Source organism: Triturus cristatus, chromosome 3_2 (genome assembly GCF_964204655.1).
Source record: "Triturus cristatus chromosome 3_2, aTriCri1.1, whole genome shotgun sequence".
Classification (NCBI taxonomy): Eukaryota; Metazoa; Chordata; class Amphibia; order Caudata; family Salamandridae; genus Triturus; species Triturus cristatus.
In genome coordinates, this window is record NC_140584.1 from 550825038 (window position 1) to 550847343 (window position 22306).

General features: G+C 44.7%; 1 protein-coding gene across 2 annotated transcripts in view; it reads right to left on the minus strand.

Moving 5' to 3' along the window:
* DNAJC24 (DnaJ heat shock protein family (Hsp40) member C24) overlaps positions 1-22306 on the minus strand; it is a 245238-nt gene that overhangs the window by 160591 nt on the left and 62341 nt on the right. For both annotated transcript variants that reach the window (XM_085648289.1, XM_085648290.1), the window contains one exon: positions 9671-9810. In XM_085648289.1, the coding sequence (XP_085504415.1) occupies positions 9671-9778 (108 nt within the window). In that variant the 5' untranslated portion in view covers positions 9779-9810. The remainder of the gene's footprint in view (positions 1-9670; positions 9811-22306) is intronic.

Below are 22306 nucleotides of genomic sequence, written 5' to 3' on the forward strand. Positions count from 1 at the left end.
TGTAAAATGTGTACATGGAAAAATCGGTATAAAAAACACCTATGTATTTCTGAAATGGGAACAAAATATAGAGTTTAGAAACAGTAGATATTTGCACATTTCTGAAATTGGGAATACTCATACTAGCATGAGAATCAGTCATTTTTTAGAATGACTTCTTTTTTACACAATGTCTTTCATTTGGGAGGCAGAAATGCATCGTAAGTCAATAGGTAAGAACAGTTCCTTTACAAACCTGAATTACCCTAAGTCTCCCGATAAAAATGGTACCTCACTTGCATGGGTAGGCATAGTGCCCATGACCGGAAATGGCTCAAAACCCAACGTGAACACACCACATTTTCACAATGCAAAATTACCCTTTTTTAGCAAAGTGCCTAGCTGTAGTTTTTTAACCCTAGCTTTGCCGGCACCTAGGGAAACCTAGCAAACCTATACATTTTTGAAAACTAGACACCCAGGGGAATCCAGGATGGGGTGAATCGACTGCCTCCCACCAGGTTCTGTTACCTAGAATCCCTTGCAAACCTAAAAAATTGCCAAAAAAAAAAACCCCACATATTCCCCACATTTCTCTGGTGGAAAGTTCTAGAATCTGTGTGGATCCACAAATTTCCACCCACCCCGCGTTCCCCAAAGTCTTCCGAAAAAAATGGTACCTCACTTGTGTGGGTCAGCTTAGTGCACGCGACAGGAAACGGCGCAAAACGTAACGTGGACACACCTCAATTTCGTAGCGAAAAATGACCCTTTTTTGGCAAGGTGCCTAGCTGTAGTTTTTGAACCATAGCTCTGCCGGCACCTAGGGAAACCTAGCAAACCTATACATTTCTTAAAACTAGACACCCAGGGGAATCCAGGATGGGGTGACTTGACTGCCTCCATCCAGGTTCTGTTACCCAGAATCCTTTGCAAACCTAAAAAATTGCCCAAAAAACACATTTTCCCCACATTTCTCTGGTGGAAAGTTCTGGAATCTGCGTGGATCCACAAATTTCCACCCACCCCGCGTTCCCCAAAGTCTTCCGAGAAAAATGGTACCTCACTTGTGTGGGTTGGCCTAGTGCCCGCGACAGGAACCAGCGCAAAACGCAATGTGGACACACCTCAATTTCGCAGTGAAAAATGAACCTTTTTTGGCAAAGTGCCTAGCTGTAGTTTTTGAACCCTAGCTCTGCCGGCACCTAGGGAAACCTACTAAACCCACACATTTCTGAAAACTAGACACCTGGGGGATTCCAGGGAGGTATGGCTTGCGTGGATCCCCCAAAGTTTCCTTACCCAGAATGCCCTGCAAACCTCAAATTTAGCTGGAAAAAAAAAAATCACCTTTTTCACACATTTTTGTGTGGGAATGTTGTGGCATCACCGGGCTGACACAAATTTCCTACCACCCAGCGTTCCCCCGGGTCTTCCGATAAAAATGGTGCCTCACTCGTGTGGGAGGCCCAAGTACCCGCGACAGGCAAGGGTCCAAAATGTAGTGCGCCTCAACAGGCAAGGGTCCTAAACGTAGTGCGCCTCACTACGTTTAGTCTGTCTGTCTAGTTTTCAGAAATGTGTGGGTTTGGTAGGTTTCCCTAGGTGGCCGCCGAGCACCGGGCCAAAAACCTAAAAAAAACCTTCTAAAAAAAAATCACTGGTGTTTAGTGGGCTTTCTGCCCCCCACGAAGGGGCAGATTAGGGGCCAATGCCCCATCTGCCCCCCAGTGGGGGCAGAAAGACTAATGATTGCGGGGGGTGGGGGCATGGGCATGCCTGTTTTGGGCAGCCCCCACCCTTATTTTTACTTTCTAAAAAAAAATCCCTGGTGTCTAGTGGGCTTTCCGCCCCCCCGAAGGGGCAGATTAGGGGCCAATGGCCCATCTGCCCCACGGGGGAGCAGAAAGACTAATAATTGAGGGGGTGGGGGCATGGGCATGCCTGTTTTGGGCAGCCCCCACCCTTATTTTTACTTTCTAAAAAAAAATCCCTGGTGTCTAGTGGGCTTTCCGCCCCCCCGAAGGGGCAGATTAGGGGCCAATGCCCCATCTGCCCCCCGGGGGGGCAGAAAGGCTGTAATGGTGGCAGGTGGGTGGGGGCATTGGCGTGCCCGTTTCGGGCAGCCCCCACCCTAAAAAAACCTAAAAACTAATCCCTGGTATTTAGTGGGTTTTCTGCCCCCCCCCCGAAGGGCCAGATTAGGAGCTAATGCCCCATCTGCCCCACAGGGGGCAGAAAGACTAATAATTGAGGGGGTGGGGTGGGGGCATGGGCCTGCCCGTTTTGGGCATCCCCCACATCTATCTTTTTTAAAAATTCCCTGGTGTGTAGTGGGCTTTTTGTCCCCCCGGGGGGGGGGGGGGGGGAGATTGGGGGCTACTGCCCCCATCTGCCCCCCAGGGGGGGGCAAAAAGACTCAATGGTGCCAATTTCAAATAGGGGGAGCAAAGGCCCTTGTCCAAGGGGCCGCTCCCCCCTCCCTGGTGTCTAGTGGGCGGATCCCTGCTTGGGGATCGCCCTCCTGTGGCGATCCCCAAGCAGGGATCCACTGGGGAGGGGTACCATTGGAAAGGGGAGATTCTCCCTTTTCCAACAATACCTCTCCCGTCTTTCTACGTGCTCAGGGGGCTGAGCTAGCCCCCCTGAGCACGTAGAAAGTGAAACTGAAAATAGCCTCTTGGCTCATTTCAGTTTCAGTGTAATGACGTTGGCGCGACATGCGCGCCGATCGTCATTTCACGGAAAGCAGGGGGGGACCTCGGGAGCTGGGGAAGCTCTTCCCCAGCTCCTGAGACTATTTTTAATTAAAGGGAATCCCTGTGGTGCCCGCACCAGAGGGATTCCCCAGGGAATGCCTCATGACGAGCTGGACTCGTCATGGGCACACAAGAACTGTGTGCCATGACAAGTCCAGCTCGTCATGGGCATTCAAGGGGTTAAATGTGGACCTCAAGTTGTTCACTAGCATCTTAGCAGCCAGGCTGAGCCCGCACATGCCATCTATTATAGACCCTGATCAAATAAGCTATATCCCCAAACGCCAGACTAGCGACAACACGAAGCGCGTCTTGCACATCAAAGAAAAGGCCTTGCGCACGCCGGGTGAGTTTATGCTTTTAGCAATTGACGCCGAGAAGGCCTTTGACAGGGTTCATTGGCCTTTTTTAGAGAAAGTTTGAGCCTACTTTGGGATAGCCATGAGATTTCGAACTGGTGTGTTAAACTGCTACCACTTTCCCTCTGCATCGGTCAAGGTGAACAGATGTGTATCCGCTCCCTTCTCCATTAGCAGGGGTATGCGGCAGGGGTGCCCGTTGCCACCTCTGCCGTTTGCTTTTTGTATGGAGTCCCTGGCTTAGAGAGTCAAGATAACCCTGAAATTACCAGTACCACATTCGGAGCGGTGGGGGGGGGGGGGGGGGGGGGGGGGGGGGAGCAACACACGTTCGGCCTGTATGCCAATGATGTGCTGGTGACCCTGGACAAACCGACCTCGGCGCTGCCAGCTTTCCTGTCTGAGCTAGAGATGTTTGGCCCCGCCTTGGGATTGCGAGCCAATGTTGCTAAATCCCAGGTCCTGAACCTATCGCTATCCCCCGAGCTCGAAGCCCAACTTACAGCACAATACCCTATACAATGGACCAAGACGTCGGTCCCTTATTTGCAAATTCGACTGGCTTCCTCACTACAGATGACCTCTGTAATTAATTACCAGTCCCTATATGAACACATCAAATCTGCACACCATCCGATCTCTTGGCTCGGAAGAGTTGCAGTCCTTAAACTAACTATCTTGCCTCAGGTTCTCTACTTGTTTCAAAAACTCTCCTTGACTCCTCCGAAAGGGATGATATCCCGTCTGCAAGCCGAATTCCACCAATTTGTATGGGTTGGGAAGAGGTCCCGACTGCAGAGAGAAATTGGCTATCTTGCTCCAAACACGGGTGGCCTCGGCATCCCGAAACTCCAACTATATTTCCAGGCATCCCAGCTACGGTATCTGGTCGAATGGAAAAAAGATGAATCTGAGTGACATTGACTCTTCCAAAACTGGGCGGGGGTTGGCACCTCTTTATGGAAAATCCGCTTTCTGATGAGATCACATAGACCTTCGAGTTTATACCTCTCGCCGATCACCATGGTAAATATGGATGCCTGGGATTGGAGCAGTGTTAGGTGCGGACTGTTGTCCTTTCCCTCCCCGCGGACACCCCTGCTTGAAAATTCAGATTTTACACCTGGAAATATCCCTGCGGCATTTACTAAGTGGCACCAGACCAAATGTCGCTCGGCAGCACACTTGTTAAATGAGAAAGGTATAAAAGTTAATTTGGAGAAGATGATAAGATTTGCAGTTGATGGTGTGCTGGATTAAATCAATTAGTCTAGGCTGTGTATCCAAATGAACAGTTTCCAATATCTGGGAGTCAACATCACTCATAAACGGACACCAGTGTTGGAAACCTAACCTGTCCTCCCTTCTGGGGTCTTTGACTAAAGATCTCATAAAATGGTGAGTGATGGTGTGTTCCAGTTCAAGTGGGATAGCCCTTTATAAAAATGACAGCACTTTCCAAACTCCTATATGCCCTCCAAATCTTAGCGCATGAAATCCCACAACAATATTTCAATAAACTGCACTCAAGAATCGGATAATGATTTTGTGAGAAACCTGGCTGAGATAAAAGGAGCGGCTTATTAAAAAAGGATATAAGAGTAGTAGATTATCATAAAGAGATCACTTTACCAAGTTGAAATGAATAGAGTATGAAAGGGAAGAATGCTTAGAATAACTGTTTTAAGTAAATCTCGTTATGAATGCAAATTTGGTGTACAGATATGCCATGTCAGTGACATTTCGATATGTACGTATGATCGAAAATACGTTACTGAATGGCAAATAAATTTGTATGAATGAAGGAGAATCTCTTGTTCCGTACTTTGATTAATTCAAAGATTTAAAAAAATGGAACAGGAAGGCATCACTTTCACTGAGCACATTGGTTATGATCCTTTACTGCCCCTCTAAACAGCTATCAATTAAGTATTTAAGTTATTAGAACATTTCTCCTTTCTTCCCAATTTTGAAAGAATTACCTTGTTCCAGGAAAACAATGCCTGGTCTAATGGACTTCAAAAGCTTCAATTCTTTTAAACAGATTATTATAATTGCTGACTTTCAATTAATCTGTATCTGGTCATTAGCACACTAGCTTTACAATTGAGAAGTCAGAAATTCAAGGCTTGGGACAATATGTTTGAAATTGGGTTATTCAGGTTGTCTCTCTAAACCAGTTAGTAAAATTGTAGAATATGAGCACCCCTAGTAATTGTTACGAGGGACTGTTCCTCATTTTCTTATGAGGTGATATATTGCTAATGCTTTAAAGGCCTAATGTAGCATACAAAGTGCAGAAATTAGAGACATTTCAGAAAAAAACGTTATCATACTGTCAAAACATATGATAGACACAAGCAAGTGTGATGCTCTTAATGGAATAATGCAATAATGGCATATCTTGAGGACAGGTGCCGTAATCATTTTAGAAACTCTATAAAAAGTTTTCTTGAAGTGGACCACCCAAAATCAGTGAACATGTTGCAAATTACATTTTCTACCATTTCCATTAAACATATGATAGGAGCGAATACTGTGCAGTATTTTACAACAGATCTCATACCACTAAACATATGATAGGAGCGAATACTGTGCAGTATTTTACAACAGATCTCATACCACACAACTGGGTGGGTGGGAAATTTTTCTGTCAGACAATAATACCTGGTGAGTGTAGAGGGATTACAAAAAATAATCCCTTTATAATTAGGCATGTTGTAAAATATATATATGATGAAACCTCCGCTCTCAGCGGGTGGGAGCACTGACAGCTCCCGCCCACTGGAACCGGAGTGTTTGTTCTCGCTTGGCAGGAGCTGTCAGCTCCCAACATGCGAAAGCAACTATGTCCCGGGGGTGGGCACCCTGGGACACAGCACGAGTTGGCCCTAGGGGGTGGTGGTCCCCAGCGCTATGTACGGCTCAAGGGGGGGGCCAGTGCGCCCCCCCACCTTTACTTTTCAGGGCTGGCACCTGGGAGGTGGTGGTCTCCAGGGCCTTATGTGGCCCGGGAGGAGGCCAGGTTGCCCCTCTTCCGTTTTTTTTAAATAAATTTGGCCCTGGGGCCCACCGTTAGGAGTTTTTTAGGGAGTTGGTGGTGGTCCCAGAGACTAGGGGGGGAGGTTTGTGTGTGTAGGGGAGGGGAGGAGGAGGAGGGGGAGGAGGAGGAGGATGCCGCTGCACAGCCCCTCCATTAATGTTTCATTAGCCCAGGGGAGGTGGTGGCCCGCAGGGCTTAGAGAGCCCATGGGGGGAGGCTCATGCGCCCACCTCCTTTTTAACCCATAAAGCCTCAGGGAGGTGCTGGTTCCCAGGGTTCAATGAGTCGCAGGAAGGGGGGCCTGTAAACCCCCCATCCTTTTTTTTTTTTTTTTTTTAAACTGCCACCAGGACCTGGCCCACACGGGGGCTGTATTCAAAACAAAAGTTATTTTCTTCCATATGCTGTATTTACATTCAACCTTTACGCAATAAATGTTTTATTGCACAACACTGAGTATATGTGTGTGTATATATATATCTCACAGGAAAATCACGCACAGCGAAAACAAGCCACTCCAACCAACCTTTCATTAAGTTAAGGATGTATTCCTCAGGCAGCACAGCAAGCAGCATTACACGTTTCGATCCAGATGGATCTTAGGGTTGTTGTCACCTGGGTGTTATTTAAACAGATCCACAAACACAAACGAAGGACTTCCGATGTACATATTACTGTTAGAAAAAGGTATAGTACCTCATTTCTGTCCGCCCATCAGACCAAAATAAAGTTATTTAAAAAATAATACCCTGCAAATGAATTTCTTTCCACTAGTGTTCGGATTTCGGGGTCATGGTCTGCAGTTGTAACCTTCACTGGACTCCAATGTCCTAAATGCATTGCGGCAGGATTGCAAAATAAGGTAAAGTCCTTCGTAATGGGTTGTGTCTTTACACCTTTGTTCAGTGTCAATTAAAACAAGAAGGCCACCCCATACCTCCACAGGATAAAATTCTATGTAGTGCTAGGTAGCAGAAAAGTCTTGATGTACTAACAAGGCACTTCCCCTTATACATTTATTGTTCATGTTCTCCTTGTGGCGGCCTTTTACTTCTTCAGGTTGGGAGTGCAAAGGTCAACTAACCTTCGCAAACTCTGGCTTACTCCAAAATATTCAAGAAATCTTCAGCCCAAAGGCCTCTTTGAGAAAGCAGAAGCAAAGCCTCCCGTTTCTTGCAGAAGCTCCAACCCAGTAAAATCCTTCTCAATATGACGAGCAGCCGGCGGGCACCCTTGTACATTGTGAATCCAAACACAAAGTGACGAAAAGGGAGCCTCAGCCTAACGAGTCGGGGCTTGCGAGCGACGTCACCGCCATAGGTTCCACAGGAAAATCACGCACAGTGATAGCGCGAAGACAAGCCACTCCAACCAAACTTTCAATAAGTTAAGGATGTATTCCTCAGGCAGCACAGCAAACAGCAATACGCGTTTTGATCCCAATGGATCTTAATCATATGCAAGAGAGAGGGTTGTTGTCACCTGGGTGTTATTTAAACAGATCCACAAACACAAACGAAGGACTTCCAATGTACATATTGCGGGTAGAATTTATATGTACATACACATGTGTGTTAGATCAGGATTCTCAAACGAGTAGCTCCAGAGATACTGGTAGCTCAGATACCTGTAAGTAGCTCCCCTATGCTCAGCCCAACCTTGTAAATATAACGTTTTTTTTGTGAAATGAAACTTGCTTCTAAAAATGTGTGTATTTTCAGAACTGCTAAGTTTGAGGCTTGGAGACAAAACATTTAAAGTTATTTATTTATTTTATAGGTTTTATATAGCGCTGGCTAAACCCGGAGGTGTCAGAGCGCTTTACATGAGTATCAGACCATAATTGCAGGTTACATCCTTACAAAGGTTGCACAGTTATTTGAGCCTGGCAACACAGTGACAAGTAAGGTCGCGACAAACCAAAAGGACATATACGTAAGGGAAAAAGCAGGCAAGGGGAGAGATTCAAGGGAGGGGGGGTAGGAGCAGGAGAAGTAGACAGAATGGAGGAGGGAAAGAGGAGGGGAGGGTGAGAGAGACAGCATGGAAAGAGGAGGGGAGGGTGACGGGGACACAAACCGGTAGGAGAGTCAAGCCTGCGTCAAAAGTCCAGTAAGCTGTGATCCCAGGGGAGTGGTATCATTTCCCCATCTCTGTTGCGAGAGGCTCCCTATACACAGTGGACTCTCTCAGAGGGGTCTCTGACACTCCAAGGCCTACATACTGGATCCTTCCCCAAAAAGGGGAGAGGGAGTGCTTTAGCAAAGGTTGCCATACCATACCTCAACTGTGAGTGGCTCTCTAGGCGCTGTGGACTCTCTCAGCGGGTTCGCTGAGACTAGTTGAACATTAATCCACCCTGCATGGGATATATGTATTAGATTATTTCCCAGGTGTCGAGTGGCATTGCTTATATGGCTGCTACGACATGTAGAGGCATTAAAATTGATAAAGCATTTATTTGACATTACTACTGCTAACTTTAACTGATGCATCGAGATGGGCATTGTGATAATCCTGCCACTAATGTAATCTTGTCTGATGTGGTCACTATGGTACCATCATATTATGTGTTGGTAAATCGGAGTGATTTTTATTGAACAAAAGTAGCTCCTATGATAGAAATGGTTGGCTGTAGGCCATTTTAATTCCCAAAAGGTGTAAATGTCACTGCTTAGCTGAATGGAGGGGGGCGGGGGGTGGGGGGGGGGGGTGGGACGTCTGGCATGCCACTCTTTGGAGAAGGCGGGAACTCCCATACCTTCCTTTCAAGGGTCGAAATGGATTCAATGGGAATCTTCACTGTCCAGCAGCAATTATTGCCCAGGCATAGTGCAGCAAAAGGTGCCTAATTCTTGGCAGTGTTGGCACGGTCACTGTTGGCTACAATATGACAATTCTGCATCAGAAGCACATGGTGACAGGATTACATTTACATTGCGAACCACCAAGCAAATGAAGGGATAGCAGTAGTAGGTAGATCTCGCCAATGTAATCTGCCCCTCACATGACCCCCCCACTCGCACCGCTAAAGGATACCCAATTATTTTTCTATATACTCTAGTGATCTTGTTGCCATTTTCGTCCAATCCAAGGGTCCTCAAGTATTACTCAAAGTTTTAGTTTTGTAAACATACGTTTAATCAATAAAGAGACAAAGAGGCCTGTAAAGGAAACTTTACAAGTGAAATTAATCAGTTAATTGAACAACGTTACACACACACAAAACACGACAACGGCAAAATCAACGGTTCTGAATTCTACATTTTGCCATTAGTACATTTCTTAGCCAAGTCTCACATCATATACGTTAAGATAACAGGATATATGTTTTGAAAGTTCCAAGACATGTAGAATGGCGTTCTAATAAAGTTTCTTAAGTTTGCTTGCTCCCAAACATACTTTGTGCTAGGATGAAATATTCGGGGCCATGCCCCGAGTTCTCATGGTAGGAAGTCATTTTAGAGGGATAGAAACCTGTTGAAATTAGTTGACTTTTTATTTAATCAATAGGATTAAGGTGCACTTACCATAATTGCTAGTTTTTGATACTTTTGTCTCAGTTCTGTCAGGCTGTCTGTAGGCTTCGCACCCAAAACACTATACCAGTCCTTCTCAGCTAAAGTTCCAGAAGCCATCTTCAGACGTCTAATTCATAATCCTATTGGAACTTTTTATGGAAAAAATAAATATTTTGAGTTAAAATACCTCAGTTGATATGACGTTTATAACTTGGGTCATTCATCGTTTCATTAGCTTTCACTCACACAGCACTTACTTCCAAGGGTCACTCCTATTTTCCAGAGTTCCTCTCTCTCCTCTATCACATACAAGAACATTTTAATATTATCTTGTGTTAAAATTGATTGCAATCTGTTGAAATCCCTTAGCAATAGGATTACTTGTCTACAAGGTTCCCACATCAACCACAAACATGAATGCCACTAACTCCTGAGAAATTCTTCGGTAATAGAAATGAAAACATACTTCCCAGGTTTCAAAAACCCATTTGTCCACTGGTATTTTAAGTGAGAACTTATGGTCTAATTTAGAGATTGGTGGACAGGATACTCGGTCAAAATGTGGAGGACATCCTGCCAGCCTTATTACAAGTGCCACAGACTATACTGCACGTGCAATACGGCGGACGGGACATCCACCACATTAGTGACTAAGTATCCTGTCCGCCAAACTCTACATATGACCCTTTGTCAACTAAGGCAAAGCTCAGTTAAAGCAAGAAAACAAAAACATATTAATAATGGAAAAACTGGGAACGTTTTCGTCAGCTTTTTAACATCGAGGCATCTTGATTTTTGTATTACATGGGCGTTCTCACACACACAAGCCTGAAATTTAAGGCAGATAAGTAGCTGTTGTTTTTTAGGAGAATTTCTTTCCAAGTTATAGAAAGGAAAAGGTTTTGAAGCGTTTATCTTGAAAAGCAGGGTTGTGGTTACTCAGGGAGCAGAGGGTATTATTATTCTGCTCTGCTGTGACAAAAGATATTCTAAATAAACAATGGGAATGGCACCCAGTTATCTTGTAAGTATATTTTACTTAAAAAATGCAAAGATGGGGGTTTACGTCCCACATCCCAGAACTGAGGCACTTGGATTTACATGAGACCACATCATGCACCTATGACCAGTAGACAAAAGGACTGGGTAGGACAAGAGAGGAGTGACACCTAACGAACATAACTTATTAAGCGCAATGATCACCAAGGCAACTTGGCACTAAAAATCAGCACCTTCTGAGATTTACAAGAAGTTAGCAGTTTACCAAGCAGAATAGGTAGGTCTTCAATGATTTCCTGAAAGAGCATTACAAACAAATACATTTCTTTTTAAACTTTTTATTTGACAAATAGCTCAGGACATTTTTGCACTAATAAATACTAATAATACATGAAACGGACATGTATCAATAGTGTACTTCCTTACTTCTCAGGTATACCTTCGTTTCACATATCCCCTGGTCTACATTTAGGTACAATCCTATTTCTTCTTTTCTCCCCCTTTCCCTCTCCTTCAGTATCCCCCTGTACTCACTCCAACTACCTCAAACTTTACTCCAGTTTTGTGGACATCGTTTGGCTTTATAGATTACCTTCTCTGCCCCTGAACACCAGTCTAAGTCAGTTTTCCACTCCTGCAGGTCCGGTAGCTGGCTCACTCCCCATTTTTTGGCTAGGTTCCTTTTGGCCACCATTACTGCTACTTTCAGCCATATTAATGTGTATTTGGGCCATTTTTCTTCTCCCATAACATATAGTATTAGCCATCTCGGTTCTGTTGGGATGTCAATTTCAGTGACTTCGGTCATAACTCGCATCACCTCCCTCCAGAAGACTTGGATATATTTACATTCCCATATGATGTGAAAGACGAAACCAGTTTCACCACATCCCCTCGTACAATATCTGGACACATCACGCCCCACTCGGTGTAGCAGTGTTCACATGATGCATATGACCTATGAAGTATACATAGCAGGACTAGACGGAATTGGGCCCGTATAGCTACGTTGTGTGGGCTCTGCACAGCCTCCTCCTTAGTGCTCATCCTCCAGAAGTCCCAGCTCTACTTCCCACGCCGCCCTCAGGGGGTCCACCGGGTTAGGCGATTTATACATTATTTTCTTGTAGGTTAATGAAGCGGCCTGTGTAACCATTGGGTCCATCAATAATCTATCTTCTAATGGCTAGTAGTCAGGGAGCGTTTCCCCCCCCTCTCTGAGATATTGGCGAATGGTATGCCTTAGTTCCATATATCGGTATCTTTCTGTATCTGCCATTTCATACTCACTTTTTAGGTCCTCAAAGGAGAGCTGTCTCTGTCCCCTCCATATATCTTCCAGTCTTTCAATTCACAGCATTCCCATGTTTTAAAGCACTCCTTTAAGGCTACCACTTCTGCCAAGTGGTCACTGTCCCTCAGTGGAGTTCTCCCGGTCAATTTTCCTTCCCAGCCTATGTGTTTTAACGCATCTCTCCAAACTCGCATTACCGTCTGAGTATGTGGCAGGAGCTGTTTTTCCTTACTTCTACTGTATAGTGCTACTGGGTACCCCCTTTCAACCATAGCCCAGTGATCTGCCCTGAAGGCTGAGTCCTCACGGTCAGCGAATGCCCAGTCATTTACTGCTATCAACTGTGAGGCCCATTAGTACTTGTATAGGTCAGGGAGTGCAAGTCCTCCCTCTATACTCTCCTCTGGAGCTTAAAGAGAGCAATTCTAGAGCTACCTCCATCCCTTATGAGTTTTCTCAGTTCACTATTTATATCTCAAAACACCTTCTTGTGTATTTTAAATGGGGTATTCTGAAAATACATATAGCAACCTGGGTAGTGACATAATTTTAAACACAACCGCCCTGCCCATCAAGGACACAGGTAGTATTCCTCCAATGCTCCACATCGTTCCCCAGTCGCTGTATTTGGGGATATAGATTATCTGTTAGGAAGTTCTCTTCCTTTTGTGGATATCTGGATACCCAGGTATGTGAACTTTGTCTTGACTACCAAATGAGTGGAACCCACCAATCTCTGAGGGACTGTACCAGTCAATGAGAAAATTAGGGATTTATTCCATTTTATTGTGTACGCCAAGTTGGTACCAAACAAGTGGAATATCTAGAGCACCCTGTGCACTGATCTATATAGTTAGGTCAAACACAGGAGTATATCATCTGCATACAATGATATTCTATCTTCCCAGGTGCCCCCTCCCTGTATACTTTGCATTATTGGGTCATTTCAGGCCCATCTGGCTAATGATTCCAATGCCAGGGCAAAGATCATCAGCGACAGCGGGTAGCCCTGTTGCGTGCCCTTTCCAAGAAGAAATGAACAAGATACCTCTCCATTGACCTTCACCCTTGCCTGAGGATCTTGGTATAGGAGTTTTGCCCACGCCCTGAAGTTTGGTCCAAAGCCCAGTCTATCCAGTGTCGCGAATATGAATTGCCATTCGATGCTATTGAATGCCATTTAGGCATCCAAGGAAAGCAGCACCACCTCTTCTGTTCGTAAAGTTTTTGTGCATTTTAGCACCCCATATAGCCTTCGAAGGCTGAGCCGTGTGCCCTTATGTGGCATAAACCCAGATTGATCCCGGTGTACTAGTGTGTATTTGACTGTCCCTAATCTGGTTGCTAGTACCTTTGTCAGCACCTTCGCCTCAACATTCAGAGATATCGGCCTGTACGATCCACACTCAACCGACGATTTACCCTTTGTGGGGACCCTAGGTACATATTTAGGAGATGAGGAGCAACCTTACTTGCTACGCTCTTGTAGAGCTCTACTGGAAGCTAGTTTGGACCGGCTGCCTTTCCTGATTGTAAGTCCCCTATGGCGCCTGCTATCTCCTCCACCGTAATATCCTGCTCTAGCGCCGGTCTGTCTTCTGCCTCTAGGACTGGGAGATTCATTTCCCGTAGCAATTCAATACAGTCCTCCACCATTCTCTCCGTTGAGGACGTATAAAGTTCTTCATAATATTTTGCAAATGCTTCTGTTATTTCTTTGCCTGTACGATTGATTCTTCCCCCCTGAGTTTGTATTTCCAACACTCAGCTTCTGTCTCCATCCTTTGTGTCTAGCCAGTCAATCATTTTGTTAGCTTTGTCTCCCATGTCGTACAATTTCCTTTGAGTGGCTAGAGCCTGTGTTCTCACCTTTTGTTCCCCAAGGTCTGTTAACTCCTGTTGTTTGAGTCAGAGTCTCTGCGTCATGGACTTGTCGTCCATAGCGTTCTCTCAGGTTTCTCTCTCTAGTCTACTTATCTCTGTTGCAGGTTCTTCTAATCCTCTACTCGGCTCCTTTTCGGAATGCCAATTTGCGCCCGAGTATATGCTCTAATTACGGTCTTGTAGGCCTCCCACAGCGTGGCAGCCGATTCCACTGAGCCCTCGTTTTCCTGCAAGTGTTGTGTCCTGCGTGCCTGTACTTTTTGCGCAAATTGTTGGTTTCAGAAATGCCATGAGTCTATTCTCAGGGGTAGTATGGCGTGTCTCAGTGGCCCCTTAAGCAGAATTTCGACCGGTGATTAGTCATAAATACCTCACGCTTTACGTGCAGCTTCCCTGAATTGTCCCACCTGTGTCCGAAATGTGAAAATATAATCTAACCTGGAGGGGCTTTTGTGTGCAGCTGAGGTGTGTGTGTGGGTGTGTGTGTGTATTGTCGACACATTGGAATGTGAGCCTGCCACAAGTCGACCTTGCCCATCGCTGCTATAAAACGATCTAATGGTTTTCTGCCAAGTATCCCCGTAGCCCCGGTCATCCCGTCTAGCTGTGGGTCCATGACCGCATTCATATCACCCCCAAAGAGGAGCGTGCCTTAGGGCATCTTGAGTATAATGCTTCCTAGCTTCGCCAGGGTGTCGCTGTGTAACCTTGGTGAAATGTACACTGAGCAAATGTTTAGAGTTTTCCCCTACCAAGTACCAATGAGTGCGGCGTACCTTCCTAGTTTATCATGCCAACACCTACTCACAGTCGGCAGAACAGAGGTCTTAATTAGTCCTGCACCCCTAGAGCATGAGGTGTAACCCGCATGTGCTTGTAATTTGTATCCATATCTATCCATTGCTTTGCAGTAATTGCCCCATAAGTGGGTTTCCTGGAGGAGCACCACACCCGGACTGTGTCTCCAAAGGTACTGGAGTAGATTTGTCGCGGTCTCTGGGACTTGGGAGGGGTGCACACTCAATCTTGTCTGTGTCTCTATACCACCGGGCTTGCATACTCAGGCCTTCTCCAACCTCGGTGATCACCTTCTGGACTTACCGGACGGTAGACTGTTGATCGGTGGTGATTTTAATTTTGTTGTCTCTGACTCCCTCGACCGGTGGCCCCAGAGGGCCTTGCCGCCCTCTAGTAAAAGGATCTATTGCTTTCTGGGCACGATGGGACTGGTGGATGTTTGGAGGAACATGCACCGACTGAACTTTAATACACTTTTCTTTCTGGGCCTCCTCCTAGTATGTCCAGTATTGATTACGTGTTGACGCTTGCACATCACCTTCACACCGTTAAAGACATACAGCACCTGGTCAGGGAGATCCTGGATCATTCACCCATGCTGTGTCGTTTGGAGGTGGGTGAGCCCACCGTCGGCCGCGTGGCACTGATTAATTCCTGGTACCTCACGTCTCCTCCCATAAGGGACAAAGTCCTGATGGAGTCAGAATTGTACTTCCAGGAAAACGAAGGGTAGGTTGACTCTGCGAGCACTCTCTGGGAGGCCTATAAGGTCGTCATACGGGGGGTGGTCCTGGCCCAGATAGCCGGGCAGCGCAGGGAGAGAGGGGCTGATATGGCGTGTTTGGAGGGGGAAATCTTGGCTCTGGAAGCCGCAGTCTGACTACAGGACTCGGCGGAGGTGCGTCAGAAACTGCGCATAAAAAAAAAAAAAAAGAGGATTTCTACGACCTGGCTACGGAATCCACCAAGACGCCACACAGGTCGACGCTTAGCAGAATCTACGACGTAGACGATAAGGCGGGCAAGTTACTGGCTTGGCTAGATCGCAGGGATAGGGCTCAGCGCGTTGTAGTTGAGATAGAAACAGACTCACAATCTCGCCTCACTGCACCACAAGACATAGACTAATTTAGCCAGTACTTTGTCGCTCTTCACATCCCATTCGAAGCATACGGAGGAAGAAGCTTCCTCTCTTCTGCGTGATATCTCGATGCCCTTACTTACCGAGGAAGAATGCTCTGATCTCAAACGCGATGATGTCTCTTCCCAGACATTTATATGCACTGCAGAACACACCACTCCCTGTCGCTGCTTTGTATTTTAAGGAACTCGACTGTATTGTTCGAGACCTCCTGTGGGAGGGTAAACAGCCCCGTACCGCGACACAAACTCACGCTAGGATGGTTTGATGGAGGCATTGGACTACCGGATATCAAACGATACTATTGGGCTACGCAACTCTCAGCCATTAACCAATGCATGTATAGACCGTAAAATGACCCGGCTTTCCAGATTGACAGATAGCTATCTGTCAATCTGGAAAGCCTGGTAATTTTTCGTCCCTGTATCCGGCCCGCGCTTCATCGCAGCTGGCCTGACCTTGTGACTTTGTCCCACTCCGGAACGACCAGATAACCACAGCGGGAGCTTTGTGCTTCTAGCCACTATTCACTATTCTTAAAAGTTTAAGACTGCAGATCTCCGGTTCTACTCATTGGATTTTTGTCAGTTTGGTCTAAAATAGTGTATTAAAGTTTACTCTATTTTTCTAAATTGGTGCAAGATTTTTCTAGTGTTGTGCTTTCTCTGTTACTGTTTGAAGTGCTGCATAAATACTTTTCACATTGCCTCCGAGTTAAGCCTGACTGCTTTGTGCAAAGCTACCAGAGGGTTAAGCACAGGTTAAGTTGGGGTTTGCTTGTGTTTCACCCTGACGGAGACTGTGGCTGCTGCTTGAGCAGGGTTTCACCCACCTCAACCAGTAACCCAATTTCCAACAAAGGCACATCGATTGTCAGTGCCAAGTAGCACTTAAGAGGAAATATAGCCAGTTTACGGGGGAAAAGCTACACCAGAGTAAAAAACACTGGAAAAGAAATACTCCATGAACTATGGTCAGGCAAACGATGCAGGATCTATGCGAGGCTTCACAAGCGTAATAAGAACTCCTTGCAAACAAACAGTAACATGGCTATCCTGACGAAGATCTATGTGGTGTGACGACTAGGAGCAAGAAACTGGGATGAGATTGTTCTTGTGGTTCCCATTTGGTGCATAGTTCGATGCCTCTATATGCATCAGCTAGCCTGCCAATAGTTTTTGCAACTATTCCTAGTGCCTATTAATCATTAAAAAAAACATAGAAGCATACTTCTTCAGAAGACGGATCTAATATGTTTAACCCTGTACCTCTAGAGGCAGACTGGGGAATATTTAAGTTTGCAATAACACCTATCTTTTCTTGTAAAGCACTGTAAAAAATAGAAACATTCACAAGATGGTAGCACTTCTCATTTTCCGTTCAGGGGTATTGTAGCATGAGCGCATGCGATGTGGCAGTTGCTGTGATAATTACTTATTTTCTGTTGAACAAAGAAGTAAATATGTTGTGTGAAAAGCATGAAAATTATACAGGTTCCTTTTTGCTCTTCACGTTTCTAATACAGTTAATTGCTGCATTAGAGCAAGGTATGCAGAAATACAGCACCGTTAATTGTTGAGAGAGTACAGAAGGGCACCTCCGTGATTACCAGCCGTCATGATGAAGAAAGTTAATGGGATCGTGTGTATCTCGGATTCTTCGCGTTCATTTGTTTGAAATCAGCAGAATTGAAGCTTTCATTTTGGTACGGAACTGCAGTCAAGAAATTAAAGTCTAATTAATAGCAAATGAAGCTGGTGTGTGCTATTAGAGGGAGGGAAGGAATTCTGAAATCTTAATGATGTCCCAGAAAAGGATGCCTCCTCTCTGAGTGGGTTTTTAATTTAAAACTGCATTCAAAATAGTGCATTATTGCCCCATATACATTTGCACCATGAGATTTTAAGGTTGTACTGCCCAGAGCGCCCAGAGCTACCTTAGCTTGGAGAGCTAAGGTAGCTGATAAGTGATAAAGTCACTTATGCAGCAAAAGCTAAATCAACCAAGTAAAGACTGGAGCCAGCCAGTAAGGCAGACAAAAAGCTTGCTTGCTAGATGCTGAATACCTTCCGAAATATTTAGGTTTTTCTTCCAAGAAAGGAATGAAGCGAAATACACTGAATAATCAAGGTAGTGTCTAAGTTAAGAACCCGAGTTTGCTGGATGGTCAGCATAGAAACACGAGCAAACAAGGTATCTCATATGGAGATACGCGATACGCTTGTTAAATGTCTGAGACAGTAACTCATTTTGGCAAATCACACAATGAGGGTGGGTGAGCACGATGGAATCTATGGGATGTAAGGAAGGGGTAAAGCAACAAGAGGAAGCGGGTTTGTGAGCAGAAAAAGGAGAATGGATTTGGAACTTGGAGATTGAGGAGACCGAGACTATGTAACAAAGCTCCTACACAAGGACTCTGGAAGCCTCGCCCTGCAACAAACAGCAGAGTCAGCTCACTAAGGAGTAAGACTTAAGTGGGAACAGAAAGTAAGAGCATGAGAGAAAAGTTTGCATTCTTTGGCCAGGAGTGTGGCTACTAAACGTATTGCTGGGTTGGGTCATAAACTGTTGCCCATTAAAGGTAAAATGCATGAGACATCCTAAAGATTGTGATTTATCTGGAGCTAAGGGACTTTAGAGTTGCATATAACACCTAAAATATTTAAGACCTCACCATGGGAGCAAGAGGAAGAAGCCGAATTACCACCTGCCAGGGAAAAATAAAAAGGAAATTCACAATCAATCCAGCTTTCCCAGAAACAGCAACGTTGGAACTGGGTTTAAAATGCCTGGGGAACGAGGACCATAAAGTAACTCATTCTTTTGCCTACTACAAGGGTTTGAGACAGCCAGAAAGGTTAAAGATCATTCAAGTTTCCATAATAGCACCAGGAGCAGTGATATTGATCACATGAGCTCTGTTTTTTTGTGGGGAACTCAAAACGTAGTGAAACCCTCCCTTAATGCAAGAGTATATATTATTGCACTTTGAATCAGACACTCTCCTGTGTCATCATCATTCTTCTTCTGAATTTGCCCCAGTCCAAGAGTCAGCCTAAAAAGGAGTTTAATGTTGCAGGTAGGTACAAGCAGGGACCTATCTGAACATCAGCTTGTCTTCCAGTAATGGAACAGAGAGGGGATAAGTGACCACCAGGCAGCCACAGAGCAAAGCAACATGCTACCAGTACTACCACAAATTAGTAGTACGTTTAGCAAGTCAAATAACACATTAGAAGACTGAGTTAGGAAAACGGAGTAAATAATTTCCTTGAGCTGCCAACTACTGTGCATATACATTTCAAAACAGAAGATTTGGAAAATAGCAACCTTGTCAACAACCTACTAGTCTTGGTCCTAAAAGCCTGATAGAGTGACTAGATTCTAAGCAGTCAAGTGTGGTATCGTGCGTGGCATTAATTGGACTAGCTACAACTTCATCTTGGACTCTTTATACATTTCCTTTCACGTTTTTGGAGCTGCTTTTTCATTGTGGACACCAGGCAGTTTTTAGAATCCTCTTATTTTAAGTTCCGTGCTGGGTAGCTCCTACACATAATGTGCAGTCACCAGTTGTTGAGGCCCGATTCAAATGTATTTTGTACATTTGATAGCTGCTAAAAGTGAGTAGTTTTTGTCCCTAGGTCCACTTGTACTTAGTACTATAGATTTTCGGTTTCAGTTTTCAAAACCCTGAATGTAATGTACGTTCTTTCGCATGTTTAATTGCCATATTACAAAATAAAAACCTCCTTTTTGTTTCTGGATGGACTGAAATGCCACTAATGGTTCCTCCGCTGCATCACTCTATAACCTATAACTGAGAATATAATAGCTATTTCTAATTTTATCTCCATATGGAAATGTTATGTCCTTGTCTAGGTAAGCAACATAACATCGGAGTTTCCCAGTTGATTTTCAAGTGTTGTTTTTGACTCCAAAGTTTGACCAGTTCTGATTACTGTGCTATGGGTTGAGTTTTCTTTTGTGTAGTATTCTGAATGAGTGCAGGATGATTGGGAATATTTTGGCTAGATTCCTGCTTAAGAAATACAATATACATAATTCTTTTACGTTGAGGAATTTTTTTTAAACAAATTCATTTGCTTTAAAGGTTTCATCTGAGTTGATGTTTGTATGAATAGCTTTGTAATGTATTTGTAACATTTTCAGTAAATCAATGGAGGAGGCCAACTTATGAAGTTCGTTGATTTGATTTAGTCATGGATGCGTTAACAGTCTTTGTGCTCCTTTACTGCATTGATAAGAATTTTACTGGATAAATTATTTCTTTATCTTTAGGAATACGACAAGTAATGCTAATGAGTACATATATTTATTCAATTATTTGTGTCTTTCACACATTAAGTATATATGAATTTTTTCATAAAGTGATTTCTCAGTTCACAAGCTAAATAACAGAATGACTGGAGCAATGGTACCAATTTTGTCTGCCCAAGAACATAGGAAAACCCAGAGAAATACTGGGCCCATTTCACAAGGATTTTGCTATGAGTAGGTGTGACTAGCTCTTGTAATATTCATGAGTGAACCAGTAGCACTACCAGAGTAAGTTACACCAAATTCTTTGCCTTGCGAATAAGCTCAATGAGTTTATCTGTATTTACAGGGAGAGGCCTGGCAGCAAATAGCGACTGCCAGGTTCACCCAAAAATATAAATAAATAAATGACCACAAAGGGGATCAGTGACAGAATATCAAAAACACATTTATCATGTGGACAGAATTTCGTGTCAAAAGTACTGAGGCAAGAATATTGAGAAGGTAGGTGTAAATAGATAAGTTTAAGTTTACTATTCTTAACTCAAGATCTACGTACCTTAAAGTCGCCAGTAGGTAGTTATAGGTAGGACCTTGTTTCAATTCAAAAAGCGTTTTTTCTTTTGCCAATATCTTTGGCGCGGTTTGACAAAACTTAGTGAAATTTTCAAAACTAATGGCCCACTCAGTTCAGCTGGTGTGTTGAAAATTTCGGGGTAATTAGTCAAGCGGGCTGAGCAAAAGGGAGGGCCCTAAACGCGTTTCTCCATGTTAATTTCAATAGGAAAGTTTAGGCACGGCTACAGCCCGAACTGCTGAATGGAATTACACCAAATTTGGCAAAGAGGTAGCTTTTGGTTCAGAAAGCACTCTTTTTGTTAAATGGTGTAAATCCGTTCGGCAAATGTAAACATTTCTCAGATATACCAATGGGGACGCAGAGGATTCTCTAAACCATCCGATTCAGAGCCTGCAATCTGATTGGCTGCTAACACTTCAAACCAGGAAGTGTTGACAGCCATCTTGTGACTCAGTTGAACCGAGTCACAAGAAAAAAGGTTAAAAAAACCCTGAAAAAACAATAAAAGGGGTCAGGGTAGAAACACCCTGACCCCCAAGGCCTGCTCAGAGGGTCCCACAGGGACCCCGGGGCCAAAAAAAGCATTTTTTTAAAAAATAATTAGGCAGGATTTGCGGTGGATCCGCAAATCCGGATAAATCGTTTTTTTTTAATAAACCGAAGCGTGGACTCCCCGCTTCGTTTCCTTTAGGCCCCGAGTTTGGCCAGGTCCCAGGAGCAATATTAAAAAGAGATGCGGGGGACCGTGTGGGCCACCGCATGCCCTAGTGACCTCCACCTCCCCGGGGCTATATTTATAACTAAAGTGTGGGGGAGGGGCTCCAGCCCCCCCCCCCCCCACAGCACCGGGGACCACCATCTCCCCAGGGCTAAAATACTGTGGAGTGGGGCCGTGCGGCCCCCCTCATGGAGCCATAAATGGGCATAAATGGCTCTGGAGACCGGCACCTCCCAGCGCCAGCTCCCGCAATGTCCCGTGGTGCCCACATGCAGAACATTGCAGTTTACTATGGGATATCCCATAGCAAACAAGTGTCTCACTTTGAACGAGTGAGAGCAAAATGCCCTCACTTGTTCAAAGTGGAGCACTTTGCTTTTTACCCCCCAGGGAGCTGCATCTTAGTGAGCAATGGAGGAGATGGTTGGTGAGGGTGAAGATGAAGCAACTGCTGGGGGCTGATACTGGAAGGCAGGGGAAAGCAGCACAACACATGAGAGAGGAAGTAAACCCATACTCTTATGGAATACTTAATGAAAAAGAAAAACAAAAGAGATCCTTAAATGTGAGCTGTCAGCCAATACAAAGGATGGTAAAGAGGCTATGCTCCAAGGGGAGGGAAACACACAAGCCAACGATTTTCCATGGCACCTGCATGAAGCACTAGGTAGTATAATATCTATATATCATCAAGAACTGTTGCTGCATTCACACGCCAAAGATACAAGTCATGGATTTATGAAGCAGCTCTGGTTACAAAATGCTGTGGCTCAAAGGTGTGTATATCAACTTCATTTAGTTCCAGTATGTAATGCTTGCACAACAGTAAGCTATGGCATAGATACGTTTTACCATTACCATTTTCCACCGTTCTGGAACTGCATTTAGCATCCGTGGCTAGCAAGATCAAAAGCCCATAGGGATACTATTCTTTGCAACGTGGGACA